Below are 17,368 nucleotides of genomic sequence, written 5' to 3'. Positions count from 1 at the left end.
TGAACAAGAACTGTGTATTCTGAAACCAATGCAAAATAACTCTTTAATCCCATTTTCAGGGAAAAAAACAATACCCTTAGTACAGTGTGTTTGCCTACTAACTGTAAAACAAACACTACCAGAAAACTGGATGTTTGATTTCCCAGCAGAAAGGCTGAAAGATCTTTTACAGGAAATCTCTGCAAAAAGATAAGAAAACCTCACTTTGCCTTTCTTTTTTTTCTTCACAAATGTTTCCAGAGTGAGGTCTTATAACAAATTAATTGTTTCTCTCTAGTATGCAACCTCTGTTCTCTAACCCTGAACCAGTGAGAACAGGACACTAAGAGCTTAATTGCTAAATATCATTAGGTTAAAATTAGAGCTAAGAAGATGGAGACAACAAGTGTACCCTCTTTTTTGACAGTTCTTCAATGGGTGGGTTGCAAGAGCATGAAAATATTTGCTGGTTGAAATGGACACATAGTAGTCACCCAGGCAGTCATGCCAGTGCTCCCACTTCAAATCTAGTTGAACCACATCACACATGGGAATGCACATTTGGGTATGCACCTGAATACATAGCCAAGCTACAAGTGATGCCTGACACAGGTTGGACACTTGTCAGCTTCCCTCAAGTTTTGATGGGAAATGTAGGCATCCTAGTCTTACAGCTTGGCTCTCCATTTAATTGAAGTTTACAGAAACCCACACACACAGCCCTAGCGGAGGGGAAGGGGGGGCGCCCGGTGAGAGCCCGACGCCTGCAATCCCCTCCCAACCGCATGTTCTCCCTCCCATAGACTGCCACTCTGTAACCTTCAATTAAATGGAGAGCCAAGCTGCAAGACCAGGACACCTACATTTCCCATCAAAACTTGAGGGAAGCTGACAAGTATCCAACCTGTGTCAGGCATCACTTGTAGCTTGGCTCTATAGCCTACTGATGACACTCAGATTTTGTGAGCCTTCAGATGAACATCCTTGTTGGCAAGCAGCACAATTGTCTTGGCAACTAGTATGTTACCACCTCATACCAATTCTGAACTAAGAGTAAACCACTGGCTCTGCTTAATTTGCCATCACAGATGTCATAACATAGCCAGATCTGCTTGATTGGATAGCACTGTCAAGTCATCTCATTCCCTTTGTGATCCCTGATCAGCTGGAACAAGGGGGAATAAAAGATCCCAACAGCAAAAGCTGCTGCAAGGTGAAAAACAAGAGCTGCACTTCACTGTGAACACTGTGTTTGAAGAGGAGGCAGCTTGCACCATGACGTTCCATTTTTAACCTCGAAAAGTATTCAAGAGTATTCAAGCTTTTGTTAAAATGTCCACTGCACTGAACCTTTGAAACCACTCTACCCTCCGAGGACCTTCTTAATTCTGCCTCCTAATATAAATTTCAAATTAAGAGCAAAGCACTGGCTGCATTTGCCGTCAGTAATCTGACTCTTCTAAACACACGGCCTAAATTGGGTGGTGAGAGGGAGATATTTAATTCCTTGAAGAATAAGTTCTTGTTACTGTATCTGTTCAGCTGGATGTTTCACATTTCTTTTTAATTATATGCATTCTGAACATTGTGTTGTCATGATTTTTTTAATATATTGAAATAGAGGCTTTCAACATTCTTTTTGCATGTTTGCAATTTAGTTGACCAGAAAGAATCCATAATGTTATTGTTCTAGAAAGAAAACAGCAATATTTACTAACTGATTAACAGCTAAAGGAAAGTGGGCCTTCCAGTTTTGTCTGCTTATGAAAGAAACAACTGAGTAAACTGACCGAAAACAAAGGAATTTGTTTCTGAATAAATTTGCATAGAATTGAGATACTCATGGCTCTGCTGAGATTTGTTGAGTTTGGAGCTTTTCACTCTTAGCACATGATTTTAATGACTATGCTACATTGCAAGGTGGTAGAAACTTACCTAGTCATTGTAGGCAAGAGGAAGAAGAAATGATAGCAGTGGGAGAGAGAAGAGGACAGATACTGGCAGGGAATGTGGTATATGTTACTTTGCAGCTCTTGTCTAAATGGAAAAACGGAACTTGAACTTTGTATGTTACTGCCTACCTAGGCAATAACTAGATGTGCTTCTGATCTTCACAGTCTAGATATCGAGGGTAATTGAGTTCTCAGTGATCCTCATCATGCACAGCTGGCTTTTTCTGCAATTTCAGATGTATCTCAGCAGAAAAGATAATTGCCTTGGAATACATCCCATCCATATCACTGATTGCTGCTGTGTCCAACTAAAAATGCAGAAAGCTGCTTTATGGATATGAAAATGCATTCAGTCTTTAACCAGTGTTGTCAGTGGTATGTCTTATGCAAATATGGCCCTTTAACCCCAAAAGGATTCTCCAGATAGGATGACAGGATAGGCTTACTAGTGCACAATCCCAGACACCCTTTAAGCATTTATTTCCAGTTGTTGAATTAGGGAACAAAGCAGCCATGGTTGCTCCATCCTTTCGTCTTCCCTCCTGCTCCATCCACTGTACAGCAAGTCTGCAGTTCTGGCACCTTCAGCTGAACAGGGTTGGGGTGGAAAGGGAAGATGTGTATGGTTTCTCAGTTCAGTGATGTCTTTAAAAGTTCAAATGGAGTCAGCCTTAAGGTCGTGACCAAGCAACTCTATTATAACTAGACATAGGCACAAACAACATTACTGGAAAAAAACCATGAACAGCCCATTCATCTGTTCGTGAGCCTCCTTTCTAAATGAACAAGTGGTCGTTGCAAGCCTCGTTTGTTGCCTTCGTCAGCTGTTCGTCAAGCCAGACAGTCTGGGGCCTTTCAATCAATTCCCCTGGCAATGGCAGGGACTGAACTCTGTCTGAACTCCTGGCTTTCCTTCTGGCTTTAACCCTTCAAAGTACTTCCAGCAGAGAGTCCCATTTTTGCCACTGTCAACAGAAAATGACAGCAAAGGGGGGGAGGACACATGGATCATGCCTTTCCCAGGGTGCAATCTCTCTGAAACTTGGGGGGGGGGGTCTTCGGAGGACAGTGAGGACTATGTCCCCTGCATATTTGGTGGGTATTAGACATTGGGAAGGTCAGTTTGTAACCCCTCAAAATAGCTTCCTTCCAACAGGCAGTCCCATTTTTGCCACTGTTAAGAGAAAATGACAACAAAGGGAAGGACCCGTGGATCATGCCTTTCCTGGGTTGCAGTCTCTCTGAAACTTGGGGGGGGGGGTCCTTTGGAGGACAGTGAGGACTGTGTCCCCTGCAAATTTGGTGGGCATTGGACATTGGGAACGTCAGTTTGTAACCCCTCAAAATAGCTGCCTTCCAACAGGCAGTTCCGTTTTTGCCACTGTGAAGAGAAAATGACAGCAAAGTGGGGGGACACATGGATCATGCCTTTCCTGGGGTGCAATCTCTCTGAAACTTGGGGGGTCTTCGGAAGACAGTGAGGACTGTCACCTGCAAATTTGGTGGGTATTGAACATTGGGAAGGTCAGTTTGTGGGGTGTTTAAAGGGCCCTGCACCTTGCACTTGGCAGGAAAGGGCCCTTTAAATGATCAGCTGGCAGGCAGCAGGGGGGAATTCCCCCTGCCACCTGCCAGCAGCTCATTTAAAGGGATCTTTAAGGGGCCGTGAACAACGAACATGTTTGTGAACAGGGTCACGTTCGTTACTGTTCGTTGTTCGTGGATGGCAACGAACAACAAACAGCTTGTTCAGGTTTTTTTTTCCATTCGTGCCCATGTCTAATTATAGCACAAAAGAGACAGGAGAAGGAGGAGAAACAAGAATCATGAAATTAAAAGAGGCAGTACTGTCAACTATTTAAAAAATAGTAGCATATTTTGAAGTTGATTAAATACAAAATTAGGTCTTAGGATTTTGTGAAATATATTTTATTGTCTGCATTGTGGATATTTGAAAGTAGTAACACTAAACAATAATACATGGAGTAAATAAATATGAAGAATACTCAGTTTCTATCTCAGTTTGAAACAGCCTTTGTGAGCAACCTTAATAAGTGTTGAAAGTCTACAATTGCTGCTACAACTGCAGGGACAGTATAAAAACTTAAGTGACCTACAAAACAAATTTTTTCCTCAAGGAGAATGAAGATTGCAATGCAAAGTGTTCTGGATTTTATGTCCAGGTAAAAAACTCAGGATAAAGGGTTCTTTCCTTTTCATTAGCTGAAATATTGTTGGATCTCCCTTCATCCCTTTTTGTAAGGATTGTTATAGTAGGACCCATTAGGGTCTGTGTTTGCATAAGAAGTAGAATAAAGGCCACACATATACTATCCAAAGCAAGTTTGAGCCTTACCATGACTTTTGTAGCTGGGTTCCTGCACTCCTCAGCAACAGCATTCCCAAGAGTATTCAAGGATGCTGTTCTGATGCCTTGGTGTTCTGCATTCGGCCTTGCTGGCTGTGTATGAGAAGCTACAGAATGCAATGCCTTCATACACCAAGAGAAACCCAGCTTGCATCACAAGTTCATGATGAGAACATTAACCATTTTCATTAACAAATGCTGAGTTTGGCACTTGAAGATAAATGCAACTTCATGTTTTGAACAATGTAGGAAATTGGCTGTTTCCTTAAAACCTTGGTGTTTTTTTTTTTTTTAGCCTACAAGAACATCGTCAGAAAGCATTTGTTCTAGACCTGGCTCCAGTATACCTGGCTCACCAGGGCACTCAATCTATGTAAGTATAATTTCATATTACTTGCATTTATTATTGATAGTGCTTCCTTAAAGAAGAATTGGCTATTGAGATTTTCAGAATCACCACCAAGATCCAGACAACTCAATATCCATTTACTCTCTCTTCCAGCAAGCACATTCAGAAATCACAGGCAGAAATGTTTGCCTTTGCAGAGCTGCTGGAGGGTTTATTATTTGAGGCAGATTATTGATTCAACACTCGGGTATTAGCCATAGTAATTCAAAGTACAAAGGCAAAAGCCCTAGCTGAAGGGTTCGGTTCTATCTTGTAATGAACAGCATGGGAAAAAGAAGGAAGACCTGGGATCACTGAATATTTGTTGTTATGTATGTATGATATGATCCATGTCTTTTACTAGGGACTATTAGAAGTAAACACCCAGATCTTTCTAGTTTGAATTTGGTTCACCTCACGTACTACATGCTTGCTCTGGTAGCCAGTGTCAGATATGGCCAGAAACAAATGAGCAAAGAGTGAGGACTGGTAGATAATTCTTCTAATAACACATGCCAAGAAGCCTCAACTGGTTATGGCTTCTCACCGTGGATTCACTCCGTATTTAGTAACACATGTCTGCTGTTTACACTGTACTTGTTTAGTGGTTCCTAGTGTTGGGTACTCTTGAGGTGAGGTAGAACCACTTGTATCCATTCAACAAAGCGTTGGAGATCCAGTCCAATTTTCATGAACTCTAGAATGGAGAAACCAGAGTGAATTTTACCAACCATTCCAGGCATGCAAACTACTCCAGGCATTATTTATGACCAGCCTCGGAGCATGAGAAATGGGAACCTAGTGCAGAACAGGAAATCACTGTGCCATCCTCTGCCTAGCATGAACCAGGTCTCCAGCATGGCGAGCACCAAATGCCACTGGACATCAGAGGCAGTGGCTATTGCAGCCCCGAGGATGTCTAGCTGTACCCTGGCTGGTAGCTGTATTTTCAGTCTAGAAACCAGCAGCATCCTTAATTGAAGTTATGCTTTAACATTCTCCAATTCTCCTTTGTAAATTTACAACCAGGACAATTAGAGTATATGTTTTCCCAAAGGGCATTTGAAGAGTGGGCTGGTTATTATAATGCTTGAAAGCAAAATGCTGAGTCTTTGCTTTAAGATGATGCTTGTCATTTTAACAGCTGTGAGACTTCCAGTGGTGGAGGTTTGGCAATCTTACATGGAAGGGATTGTGAGAACACTCTGTGATAACTAATTAAAAACTTGAGAGGGTGCTGCATGGAAGAAATATGTATGGAAAGACTATGAAAAATCTTTCTTTGTAATATACTTCAGGTTATATTTAGGGGATGGGGGAGATAGTAAAATCTATCAAAACCTTGAGAACATTCTGTGAATGCAATGACAAATCTTGATTAGAACAATGATTGTGAGAACAAGACTAAGGTGTGTGATGCTTAGGTAGGTGAACAGATGAGTCATGTGGCCTGTATGATCTTCACAGTCCATCCTCATCAGGAACTTTATCTCATCGTGGTCACCTGTCTGTCCCCAGCGTTAACAAAGATGATTACTGGATGAACTGCTTATGCAGTAATCATTTTGGCTTCCTCTCAGTTTGCAAGAGGATGTCCTGAGGGGGAAAATGTACTTTCCCCTCCAGGGACCTTTCCCACTGTTGCTGTTAATGCATTAACAGGTCCCAAATGGGATTTCAAGCATCAGCACTTAATTTAAGAAATGAGGCTCGAATCTGCCTGAAAACCAAACTTCTGAGCCTGAACACCAGAATGGTCAGTCATCACATTTTTGTTTTTAAGCCTTTATGAACAGGTCATTAAAATAATCTGCCTGGATGTTAAAAACCAGCCAAATGCAAAATCTGCCAGAAGTTATGGACTAATTTGCCAAATTTAATTGTTTTAACTCAGCTGTGTGTTTCTTGTAAGGAACCCTGGGAAATGTAGTTTCATAAAAATGTCATCCCTGTGGAGTGAGAAACTCCACAGAGGAAGACATTCTCATGAATGAAGGAGAAAAGGTACGGCACCATAGCTGAAGCCTTCCTAGGCCTTTACCTGTAAAGCAGTCTGACCATATGGCCTAGGATTGCCAAATTCCAGGTGGAGGTTGGAGATCTGCCAGAATTTCAGTTGATCTCCAAGTGACAAAGATCAGTTCCCATGGAGAAAATGGTTGCCTTGAAAGGTGGGTTTTATGGCATTATACCCTACTGAGGCTTCTCCCCTTCCCAAACCCCATCCTTTTGAGGCACCTCTTCCAAATTCTCCAGGAATTTCCCTACCTTGAACTGGCAAGCCTAATAAGGCCTATCCAAGGAGTAAGATGAGAGACTCTGGCTGGCATTTTCCAGAAGGTAATCAAGGAAGATGAGGCAGGAGCAGGGAGAAATAAATTTTGCATGTCTGAGAAAGCCAAGACCAAGTTGTAAAGTAAGGAACAGAGTCTGTGCCCTGTACATAGTAGATGTTATACAGACAAAATCTACTGAAAGGAGGGGATTGTTTATGTAGGGTCAGGAAGGGTGATATGCAATCACAGTGGGAGGGGTGGAGAAAGGCAAAAAGCTTGTAGTATTATTCAGGAACCATATCATTTCTGCAGAGATGCCGTAATTCAAATAACATGGTTTCAGTCAAGGTCTCAAAAGGTTTAAGCACCTGTGGCTGATAACTGTGGTGGTTGGTGCTAATGAGTCTTCTTTAGAAATCCCACTATACAGAAATGCAATTGAAGTAGCCATAAACCTTTTTGCTAATTCGGCAACAGTGAGATATAATGTGGAATATTAAAACTCTTAATGGTGCCGGGTTGCATGATATTTGCAAATAGAGTCCGTACTTCTGCACTATAACTAACTCATAGATTTGTGCAAATTCAGAAACTATCTGATGTATACTGTATAGCAAAACCTACTAAAATCAGTGGCTTTTTTTCTGTTCACATCTGCTGGAACTGGTGCTGAAAATAGGCCTCCTCTTCCAGGGTATAGAACTTGTCCTGGAGGGCAGCCAGCATGTTGTCATGGGTGGATTCATTCCCTCTGGAAAATTTGGGAAAGTCAGCTCCTTATTGCATGGTGCCGCCTCTAATCTGCAACACCAGGCAATCTTTATGTATTATTGCTACATTCAAGGTTGTAATTATAACATCTTGTTTTAACAACTCTAGCTTTAAAATGTCCAGACATGCATGCAAAACATTTTAAGGTTATAATTGCACAAGGTTGCGCTGGATAAGGCTGAGAAAATTTTTAAAACAAGTTTGAAGAAGATGAAGTATAGCATGAATTTGATCTCCTTGTGACGTAATATTAGAACCAGTATTAGCAAGCAAAATGGTTCCAGCTCAGGTTGGAGAGCCTTAGCCCATCCTGCCCAGTATGTTTTGGCCCCTAACAAAAGAACAGGGATATTTTAACTTGTGTTAAAGAGCAGTGCCTCCTCCTTCCCCCTCTACTCAGAACAAGTAGATTCCCTAATTGTGGCTTAAAATTGCAACAGTAGTTCTGTATATCTTATGAAGAATATGGAGAGAGCCATCATGTGGCTGCTCCTGAAATTTGTGGAGGGAGAAACAAAAGAAAGAATTCAGTTGCTTTGTTGTGCCGTCAGGTGTCCTGAGCCATTCATCCCCCCCACCCCACCCCATCCTTCCTCCCATATAGCAATAGGTTATTAGTGTGGTACCAAAAAAAACCCAATCTAAATGCAGTGCAGCTTTTCTGCAGAAGTACAAGTGGCTGATGGATCTCAAGATAAATCTCGACTGTTCAAAAGGCTACAGTATTCCTGTTGGTGGATGCAGACAAAAATTAATTATGTTTTAAATGATAGCTTCCTTAATCCTTTTCCACTGTATAAAACTACTTAAACATTAAAAAAAAAATTGGGCTCAAAAGTATTCAAATGATGACAAGTAGAAAAAATGAATTTGATTTAAAGTTACCCCAAATTAACATAACAAACATAATTGGTTCTTTTGCAGAAATATAAACAAAGTAAATAAATATAAGAAAACAAAGTAAGTAAATACAAATCCAACAGAAAGTTAATAGAACCCCTCATGCTAAACCTTTCAAGGTGATCCCATTTCAGTTTACAGGAAGTTTACATGCAATTTAAAACTTAGATGTTGCCATTGAATGTGCACCAGCTCTAACAATACGTATAATTGGTAGGGGAAAGGGCAAAGAATATCTGGGTAGGATGCACTTGAGGAAATTTAAAGGTCATGTACATCAGTTACTACCATGCAAGGCTGTATTACTGCCCCTATTCTTTTCAACATTATACTTGTATATGACGTAGTTTTACTGATGGGAGCATGAAAGCCAAAATAAGGGAATTACTTTCTAAAGACTATCTGCTTAAGTAATCAGCAGAGATGTAATTAAAATTCATCGCCAGCTGTGACTGACTTATTGCCAAGATCAAGGCATAGTACAACAAAAATGTTGCACTGTTGAAGGGGCTGAAGCAAAAATGGTTGCTTTGTTTAAAGGCAATGAACCAGTGTGACTAAGGTTACATTAACTATTACATAAGCAAAGTCTCTCAAAAACTGAATTGCATGCAGTAGATTCTACTGATTTTGTTTGTATAATCTTAATTTATCTTCTGTCTTTGACCTTCAGGCAAAAGTAGACAATGAGATCCTTGATTATAAGGATCTAGCAGCCATTCCCAAAGTCAAGGCCATTTATGACATAGAGCGTCCAGACCTAATTACTTATGAGCCTTTCTACACTTCCGCCTATGAGGAGAGACAGGAGAGGCAGAGTCTTGGAGAGGTAATGGATTGGGGAGTCTCCCATTCTTCTTCTATGCACTATTATTAAAAACCATCTTAACATCTAACTTCTTTAGAAACTGGACCTCTTTTTTATGCTATTGTTGGTGTTCTGACCAAATGCTTTACATCTCTTTGGTCTGGAACTAAGCATGATGCTCTTTGTGTTGGAACATGGTGCTAGCTGCAAAAACAAGCACGTTTTTTACGTTCACCCACAGCTTCTCATATCCATAACCATAAGGATGAATGTGCAGTTTGCGGCTTGCTTTTCCACAGAACTTCATGGCAGCAACCAAGTGCATGTTTCAGACAACTAGAGTGATAGCATTGTGAGCCTTTAAAGCACCAGTGGAACATTGGAGTACCTGAGCTCTTTATGGCTACAAAGGGGTTGTAGTTGAGCAGGAATGGCATATAACCTTGAAGAAAGATGACTGTCTATGCCCAGCACTTACACGCAGAGCTGGATCTAGGGGCATGAGCACCCGGTGCAACCCTTGCCTGGGTCTCTGCTCGTGCACGCAGCACACACACACTCCCGGTGCTGTGTGATAACGTCACTTTCATGACGTCATCATGCAGAACGGCCGTGCCTGCCTGTGCAGCAAGCCGGCCGCCCCAGCACCCAGTAAGCCATGGAGCTGGTGGCGGTGGCAGTGTGGGCATGTGCTGGGGTGGCCAGCTGGCTTGCTGCGTGTGCGGGACCTCCCAGCCCTGCGCTCAGCCACCCACATGGCAAGCCAGCTGCCCTAGCACATGCCCTCGCCGCCGCCACCATCAGCTCTGCAGCGCACCATGCGCTGGGGCGGCTGGCTTGCTGCACGGGTGGCTGAGCGCAGGGCAAGGAGGCCCTCCGCATGGTTCGCGTGCCCCACTGCCCTGTGCTGCCCGTGTGGCAAGCTGGCCACCCCAGCGCACGGTGCGCCACAGAGCTGGCGGCGGCAGCAGTGAGGGCATGTGCTGGGGCAGCTGGCTTGCCACGCGGGTGGCTGAGCGTAGGGCTGGGAGGTCCTGCATGCACGGCAAGCCAGCCACCCCATCGGCGGGGCTGGCAAGGGCCTCCCAACCCTGTGCTCAGCCTCCCGCACGGCAAGCTGCTGCGCACTCTCGGGTGGCTGGCAGCTGCGCCCAGCACCCCCCTCTTTGGTGGCGCTGGAGGCAGGCTACCCCCCCGCCCCCCTCGATCCGGCCCTGCTTACTTGAAGTATGGGTATCACAATACTGACTGACATTCAGGAATGTGCAAATAATTTTTTACTTCCCTATCTCTACCCTTTCATATATTTTTGCTGGGACTACTGACTACTCCTGTTCCCTCTGAATATCATTTGATGCATTGTGTGGCATAAGAGATCGGCAAGTCACTGGGAAGTCACAAATAGCCATAGAGACCATATTGAATTTTACGCTCTGGAATAAGGTGAGCTAGGGTGAAAAATATAGTTCCTATATGAAGCCAAGCTAATAGACAAGCAGACTGCAATAAAGAAAACAGATTGAAGCCCTTTGTAAGCATGTCTGTTAGAGATCAAGTGTGACATAGGGAAAAAGAGACTGGAAATCTAAGGTAGCCAAGTTGAGACTGAACTGAGAATTTCTGATTCAAATCTGCCATGAGCTCACTAAGTGGCATTAGGGAAACCATAATCTTAGCCATCTGCCCATCTCCCTCTTCCCCTTTTTGCAGGATGTACGTAATAATGCTAATCTACCTTTCAAAGGAGTTGTGAGGATTATTGAAATCATACATGTGAAGTACTTTAAATCACTCTATAAATGCATATTTTTATTATTGTCATGTCCAACAGCAGAATAACAGTCTATCATCTACTAGTTCAGTCCAGGAGCAATTTAGGAATAGGATACATATCCCAGGATAGTGGGATATAGTGCAGGTGGCAGTGAAACAGGGTTCCCTGGTGGTGTAACTGAGACAGCCCTGCTCATACAGAGACCTGGTTCTCATCTAGTACAGAAGAAGTCATATTATATGTGGCTTGGTTTTAGCAAATGTTAACCCCCCAAAATTTAGGTGTAAAGGAAAAAAGAATAATTGCCAGTGTACACAGTATTTGAACTTGTAACTATCTTTTTGAATTGTGCTTAAAAAGTACTGCAGTAAATATTTGCAGAGCAAAATCAATAATGAAACAGAATTCCAACTTGACTTTAGGTTTTGTGTGTGAATGAAAAATATTTACACAGAAAATCTCTGCAGTTGGCACTGTTTATTTACAGAAGCTCAGAAAATACTTTGCTTATTGTTTATTCTGAAGCCTACATTATTCTGGAGCCCGCATCCTTCTATTTCTCTCGTGATAAGCTTAAACAATAAAAAAGTAGCTTGAAAAATCTGTTCATACGACCTTGTAGTGTTTTTTTTTTTAAAAAGGGGGAAATGTCAACAACAAGTACTTGACTGTTTATATAGACTGCATTCAGACATCACAAACAAACAGATCTTTGTTCATGATAGGCACAGATCTAGTTTGTTGTGTACTTAAATGTTTCTTCCCTCCTCTCCAGCATGATATCTGAATGAAGATTCCTGATTTCAGAAGTCTTCCTTCAAACTCCGCTTTGTCATGATGTTTGAACGTGGGTGCCTGTACAAATTGATGTTTCTTTCATGCCCACTATTTGGAGTATAATATAAAGCCTTGTTTGTCACAAACAAACACCTTGAATAGATGGGCATTTGCAGCTGAGTTCCCTTCAGGTATTCTTTTGATGGAAAATGTAGCCCATTAGGGCTGCTTAAGAAGTCTTGTTTCTGACCAGAGCATATTTTTTCAAAACATTACCACCAAAATTCTCTTATTAAGAAAAATGCCAGATTCTTAAACTGCTTTTGGAGGCTTCATCGGCATTTCAAGAATGTTTCATTGTAGTGTAAGCATTGGATAAATAGAAGAATGTGTGGCAGTGTAGGTACCTAAGTAACACCAATCAAAATTGGTGAATTATGTATCCTATACAATAGCTTGTCCTGTTACTGGGTGTTAATTACTGTGGACATGCAGTCTACCATTATCCACTCCAGTCTGAATGTCTTCTGGATATACTCCCAAACTGGCAGGTGTCTCTGATCGTTTGAAGAGGTACCTCTTTCACCATTTCTTATACGTGGACATTAGTGAAAAGAGAGCTCTGTCCCAATGTTTTTTTCTGTCATATTAGCTACAACCCTTTCCTGGCAAATTCTGTTCCCAGCCTTTGGCCACTGGCTCTTGATTGGCTCGTGATTGTATCTTAACTTTGTACATTATTCTACATAGTCTGTATGATACATTTTCATAGAGATCCATACTGGTCTGTCATATTGCTCTTGGAGTATAATGGAATTTATTTCCAATTATAGACCTGTTTAGGACAAGCTCCCAAATTATGGGACTGACATCCTTGTTTCCACGTTGAACAATATAAAATGCTGGATATTCTTCTAATAACTGAGGAAACCCAAATGGGATAGGAATTCTCATCAAGAATTTCTCCTGCCCCACTGTACATCATGGGTTTTCTACTTCTACTTACAGAATAATAATCAACAGTGATATTTTTCACCTAGGATAATGGCAACCAATTCAGCATTCCTAGGGATCCAGTACATACCTGAGATAAAAGTTTCTGTAGGATCTTTCCCTACACTTCCATAAGATTGAAAGATACTGTAGAAATGCACGTTTTTGCACATTTCTCAGTTCTTGCCATTGTGCAATATAATAACAAGGAAAGATTATTTATTTTAAATTTATTTACGTTTCTTATAGTCCACCTTTCTCACTGAAACACAAGACGGATTACACAGTGTAAGTCTATACAATCAACAGCTAGATCATTCAATAAACAATGTAATAAGATATGTATGACAGAAATTTGAAAAGAAACATACAGTTCAAAAACAGGAATAAAGTGATAAAACATTATTGGAACAAAACGTAAGTAATTTGATGTGACCCATTAAATGATGTAGAAACTACCCAGTAAGATCATATCTACATCCACAGGCAATATCCATTAGTATGGTATACAGTCCCTGTCCCTTTACCAAAGCATCTCTCTGAACTATTTCCTTATAAAATTCCCAATTTTGTTCAAAAAAGCTAAATTTAGATAATGCACAGCTTAGTTTAACAGTATTTGGAAGGGAAAGGCAATCAGCGTTAATCTTACGGAACTTCTTATAAAGGCAAGTCTCTAAACCATTATCTTCAGAATTTATGATCCAGAATGTTTTCTCCCACTACCACCTAGTGGTAGCCAATAAGCTAGTATTCTAGTTATAATAATGTATTCAGTTGCAAGATGTATGAACTGCCAGTGACTCTTGAGGTCATGTAGGAATAAATTCTTATTGGGAAAAGTTCAGTGTCTGATTGCAGCATATAAGTCTTATGTTTCACTGGGGTGTTTCTGCTTGCAAGCTCCCCGCATTTTTTCTTTTGTAATGGTGTCCCAAGGAGGGTGGCTGGAGCTCTTGACTGCCTGCTGCTTTTGGCATATGAAAGTGTTGCCATACATCATTACTTAGAGTTTTCTTGAGATTGCTGTTTTGCTGCATTTCCCAGAATAATCTGCTGCTGCCTTTCTTACCTTCGCTTTTGCACAGGGCAGTGCCTTTTTAAAATTAAATTGGAGAGTGCTGGGTAATTGATGGCGCAACCCATCTCCAAATGAAGCACAAAAAATGTTTTCAGTGGAGCAGAGGAGAGTTTCACTTACATCAGGGCAGCAGATTTCAGGCCAGAATTGCAAAAGCTACTTTCTGATGTGAAATGGTAGTAAATGGTACTATGTTTCCCACTTAGCCTAATAATTTTTCCTGCTAATAATTCAATATCAGCCCAAACAGGGCTCTGATCTAGGAACATATTTAAGTGGATAAATAATTTAAGTTTTTCCTGTGCAGCCCTTGAGACAATATAGGGATGGGCAACTTCTCCAGATTCACATTTTCTAGCCTACTCAGGTGAGTGAGCAGTCATAAGACTGATTCTCGTAATCGTGACTCAGCCTGAGTACGGGCATGTGACTCCACTAAGTTGGATGGTCGCTGGAGTTTTGCTAGGTTTCCATTTTTTCAGAGGCTGCATAATTTCACTTCTTTGTAATCTCTGTAAGATAGTCTCATTGAAATGGGCTGAAGTTATATGTCTTACTTCTAGCATACATCATGTGACCATGGAATTTGGAGTTGGGGAACTATTAATTTATCTTTGGCAATGCTGTGGTTTAGAGTAGGCACATCAGACAGTTCACTGCTGAAAAGAAAGGCATACATGTCACTACATTGGTACTGCTCTTTATTGCATGCCATACCCTGTACCCTATGGAGGAGTCCGTCAATAACTACTAGCCATAGTGACTGAAAGGAGCCTCCATATAAAGAGACAGCAAAGTTATGGATGCCAGTGGTAGGAGGCAACATTGTTTGTTTGGACTTCCAGGGCAACTGGTTGGCTGGCTGTGTGAAACAGTATGCTAGACCAGATTGACCGCTGGTCTGTTCAAGCTTATTCATCTTCATAATAGATCTTAAATGCTTTTCTGCCCTGTGCTCATTCTCCTTCATCAGTTGAAGAAACCAAGTATTTCTGGGTTCTTTTCCGAGAAAGTCTGTGGTAGCTAGCTTTCCTTCATTGCAAAACTATGCCCTCTGCTCCCACACAAAAAGAACTGTGAGAATGATACTTTATGAGTTCTTTTTTTTAAAAAACTCCGGTGAAGTATTTGGAGAACTAGGACTGAAACAAGGCCATGTTTCTTCAGAATTAAACATGAAGCTTTTGCCAGTACACTTCCAACACCAGACAAATGAGCTGAACCTGGGTCAAACCCCAAGTATATATAAAATTTTCTCTTTCCACTGGGATTGCATACTTGCTACTGTAGGACATCTGAGATTAGTAGTTTGAAGGCTTTGCTTTTTGCATTATTTTCTGTTAAACCCTTTTTTTAGAATTTTACATAAAGAATGATGAACCCAAACTTTCCTTAACAGACTCAGAGTTCCAGATATGGAAGTTCTCCTGTGCACGATGAAAGTGTAAGTTGAAAAAAGACAGTGCAAAACCCATAGATGTGATCAGTGGTGGTATAATGACAATTAAAGCTAAAGGTCTGAAAGAAAGTCCGGGACTTGCAGTCATTGATTACTTTGTGTCTATGTGTGAACATAAATAAGAAAAATCGTAAATAAGTTTGACTTATCTTTGATACTTATCTTAGAGGAAGTATCAAAAGGGAAGATTGGCTTTTCTGCTTGTTTTCACTAAGTAAAAACTGTAACCGTTCCTGCTGAAAGTTTTAATTTGACCAAGGTTCTCTCAATTTATCCATGAAATCTCTTTTCTTTGCTAGGATTCATTAAAATTCTGTCAGTCTCCTATGTGCCATTATATATAGCAAACTGATTAAAATTAGAATTTTTCTGATGTCACTCAAGCCCTGAGCCAAAGAAATGTTTACACTTTGAAGTTCAACTTTGAAAGATTTCTATAGAACTAGTGTAGTTGTCACATTAATAATGCTTGTGATTGTTGGTTTTTTCCCAACTAAACATTATAATTGCTAACAGATGCAGCACTGTTAAAGTTGGTCTGGCAGAAAATTTGAGCAAATGAGGTACATGCGAAAAGCCTTAAAATTCAAGTAGTCTTCTCAATCTGGAGGCCATACAACTGGTGGTGTGGTAGAAGTCCCTGGATTTAGGTGGCCACAATCACTTTTTCATGTTTTCATCTTTATAATAGATCTCAAAATAATATTGCTAAGGCATTTGACAAACCAGGAGCAAAAGTATTTTGCATTAACTTCCTTTCATTCATGTCTTGCAGTCTCCAAGGACACTCTCTCCAACCCCATCTGCAGAGGTAATTTTGATGGAACTTCTGCTCAACATTAACTCCTACAAAATTAGTATTATTGAAAGGGAATTACTGCTTAGCCTGTGCTGCCAGTCTTGGACTATTTATTTTGCCTTTTCAAAAGGCCACTATTCTATGATGATTTCAACTGCAGAGATTAATAGGATTGGCTAATAAAATGCATATGGTGGTGGTAGAAAGTGCCGTCAAGTTGCAGCCAACTTATGGTAACCCTGTAGAGTATTCAAGGCAAGAGATGTTCAGAGGTGCCTCTGCGTAGCGACTCTAGACTTCTTTGGTGCTGTCCCATCCAAGAACAACACTGCTTAGCTTCAAGGAAAGTGTGTGTCCCCTAACGTTTTTCAGAATTTTCTGTGTTAGCTGATTTCATCTCAAAATCTCAATATGCAGCTGAAAAGAGAAAATGATCCCACCGCAGCATATATATATAAGATAATTGAAATGTTTGGGACAAGTGAAGAAAAAGCCCTCAAATAAATGTGGGTTTGGTAAATAATAAAAATAACTGCAGTTGAGTCTTCGCCTATATTTATTATTTATTTACTTCATTTATAAATGAAGTACATAAATGAACTTCACCTTTCTCCATAATGAAGACCCAAAGCAGCTTACATCATTCTCCTCTCCTCACAACAATCCTGTGAGGTAGGTTAGATTGAGAACATGTGGCAGGCCCAAAGTCACCCAATTAGCTTCCACAGGAAAGTGGAGATTTGAACCTGGCTCATCCAGATCCTATAGTGAAACTCTAACCAGTATACCACAATGAGTTTTTCTGAGGTGGTTGCTGTTGAACAGTAACAAGCAGCCAAGCCTCGGTGAGTCAAGCAAGTCTGGTGGTAGCCAGTTGCCTGGTGGTTGCTGCCAGGTCTGACTGCAATGGGTCATCCCTAAAAGACCAAAACAGTCTTGGAAAGGGCCCTGACCTGTCCCCATGCCTTTTACTGACATTAACAAAGGCTTGAAGGCTGGCAATACTACTGTGGCTGCCTAGCAGTGGCTACTGAGGACATTTT

The 17,368-nt window shown here is 41.1% G+C and overlaps 1 protein-coding gene across 9 annotated transcripts in view; it reads left to right on the top strand.

Annotated features, from left to right (window-relative positions):
* The window catches only part of ABLIM1 (actin binding LIM protein 1), a 224,231-nt gene that overhangs the window by 160,395 nt on the left and 46,468 nt on the right, over window positions 1-17,368 (top strand). For 6 of the 9 annotated variants that reach the window (XM_054982173.1, XM_054982170.1, XM_054982174.1 and 3 more), the window contains exons 9-12: window positions 4,595-4,672; window positions 9,308-9,463; window positions 15,467-15,511; window positions 16,302-16,337. In XM_054982173.1, coding sequence (XP_054838148.1) covers window positions 4,595-4,672; window positions 9,308-9,463; window positions 15,467-15,511; window positions 16,302-16,337 — 315 coding nt within the window. The remainder of the gene's footprint in view (window positions 1-4,594; window positions 4,673-9,307; window positions 9,464-15,466; window positions 15,512-16,301; window positions 16,338-17,368) is intronic. The other 3 variants (XM_054982177.1, XM_054982172.1, XM_054982176.1) reach the window with 2 other exon arrangements.

This window comes from Eublepharis macularius, chromosome 6, assembly GCF_028583425.1.
Source record: "Eublepharis macularius isolate TG4126 chromosome 6, MPM_Emac_v1.0, whole genome shotgun sequence".
NCBI lineage: Eukaryota > Metazoa > Chordata > Lepidosauria > Squamata > Eublepharidae > Eublepharis > Eublepharis macularius.
This window is presented reverse-complemented; position numbering and strand designations above follow the sequence as displayed.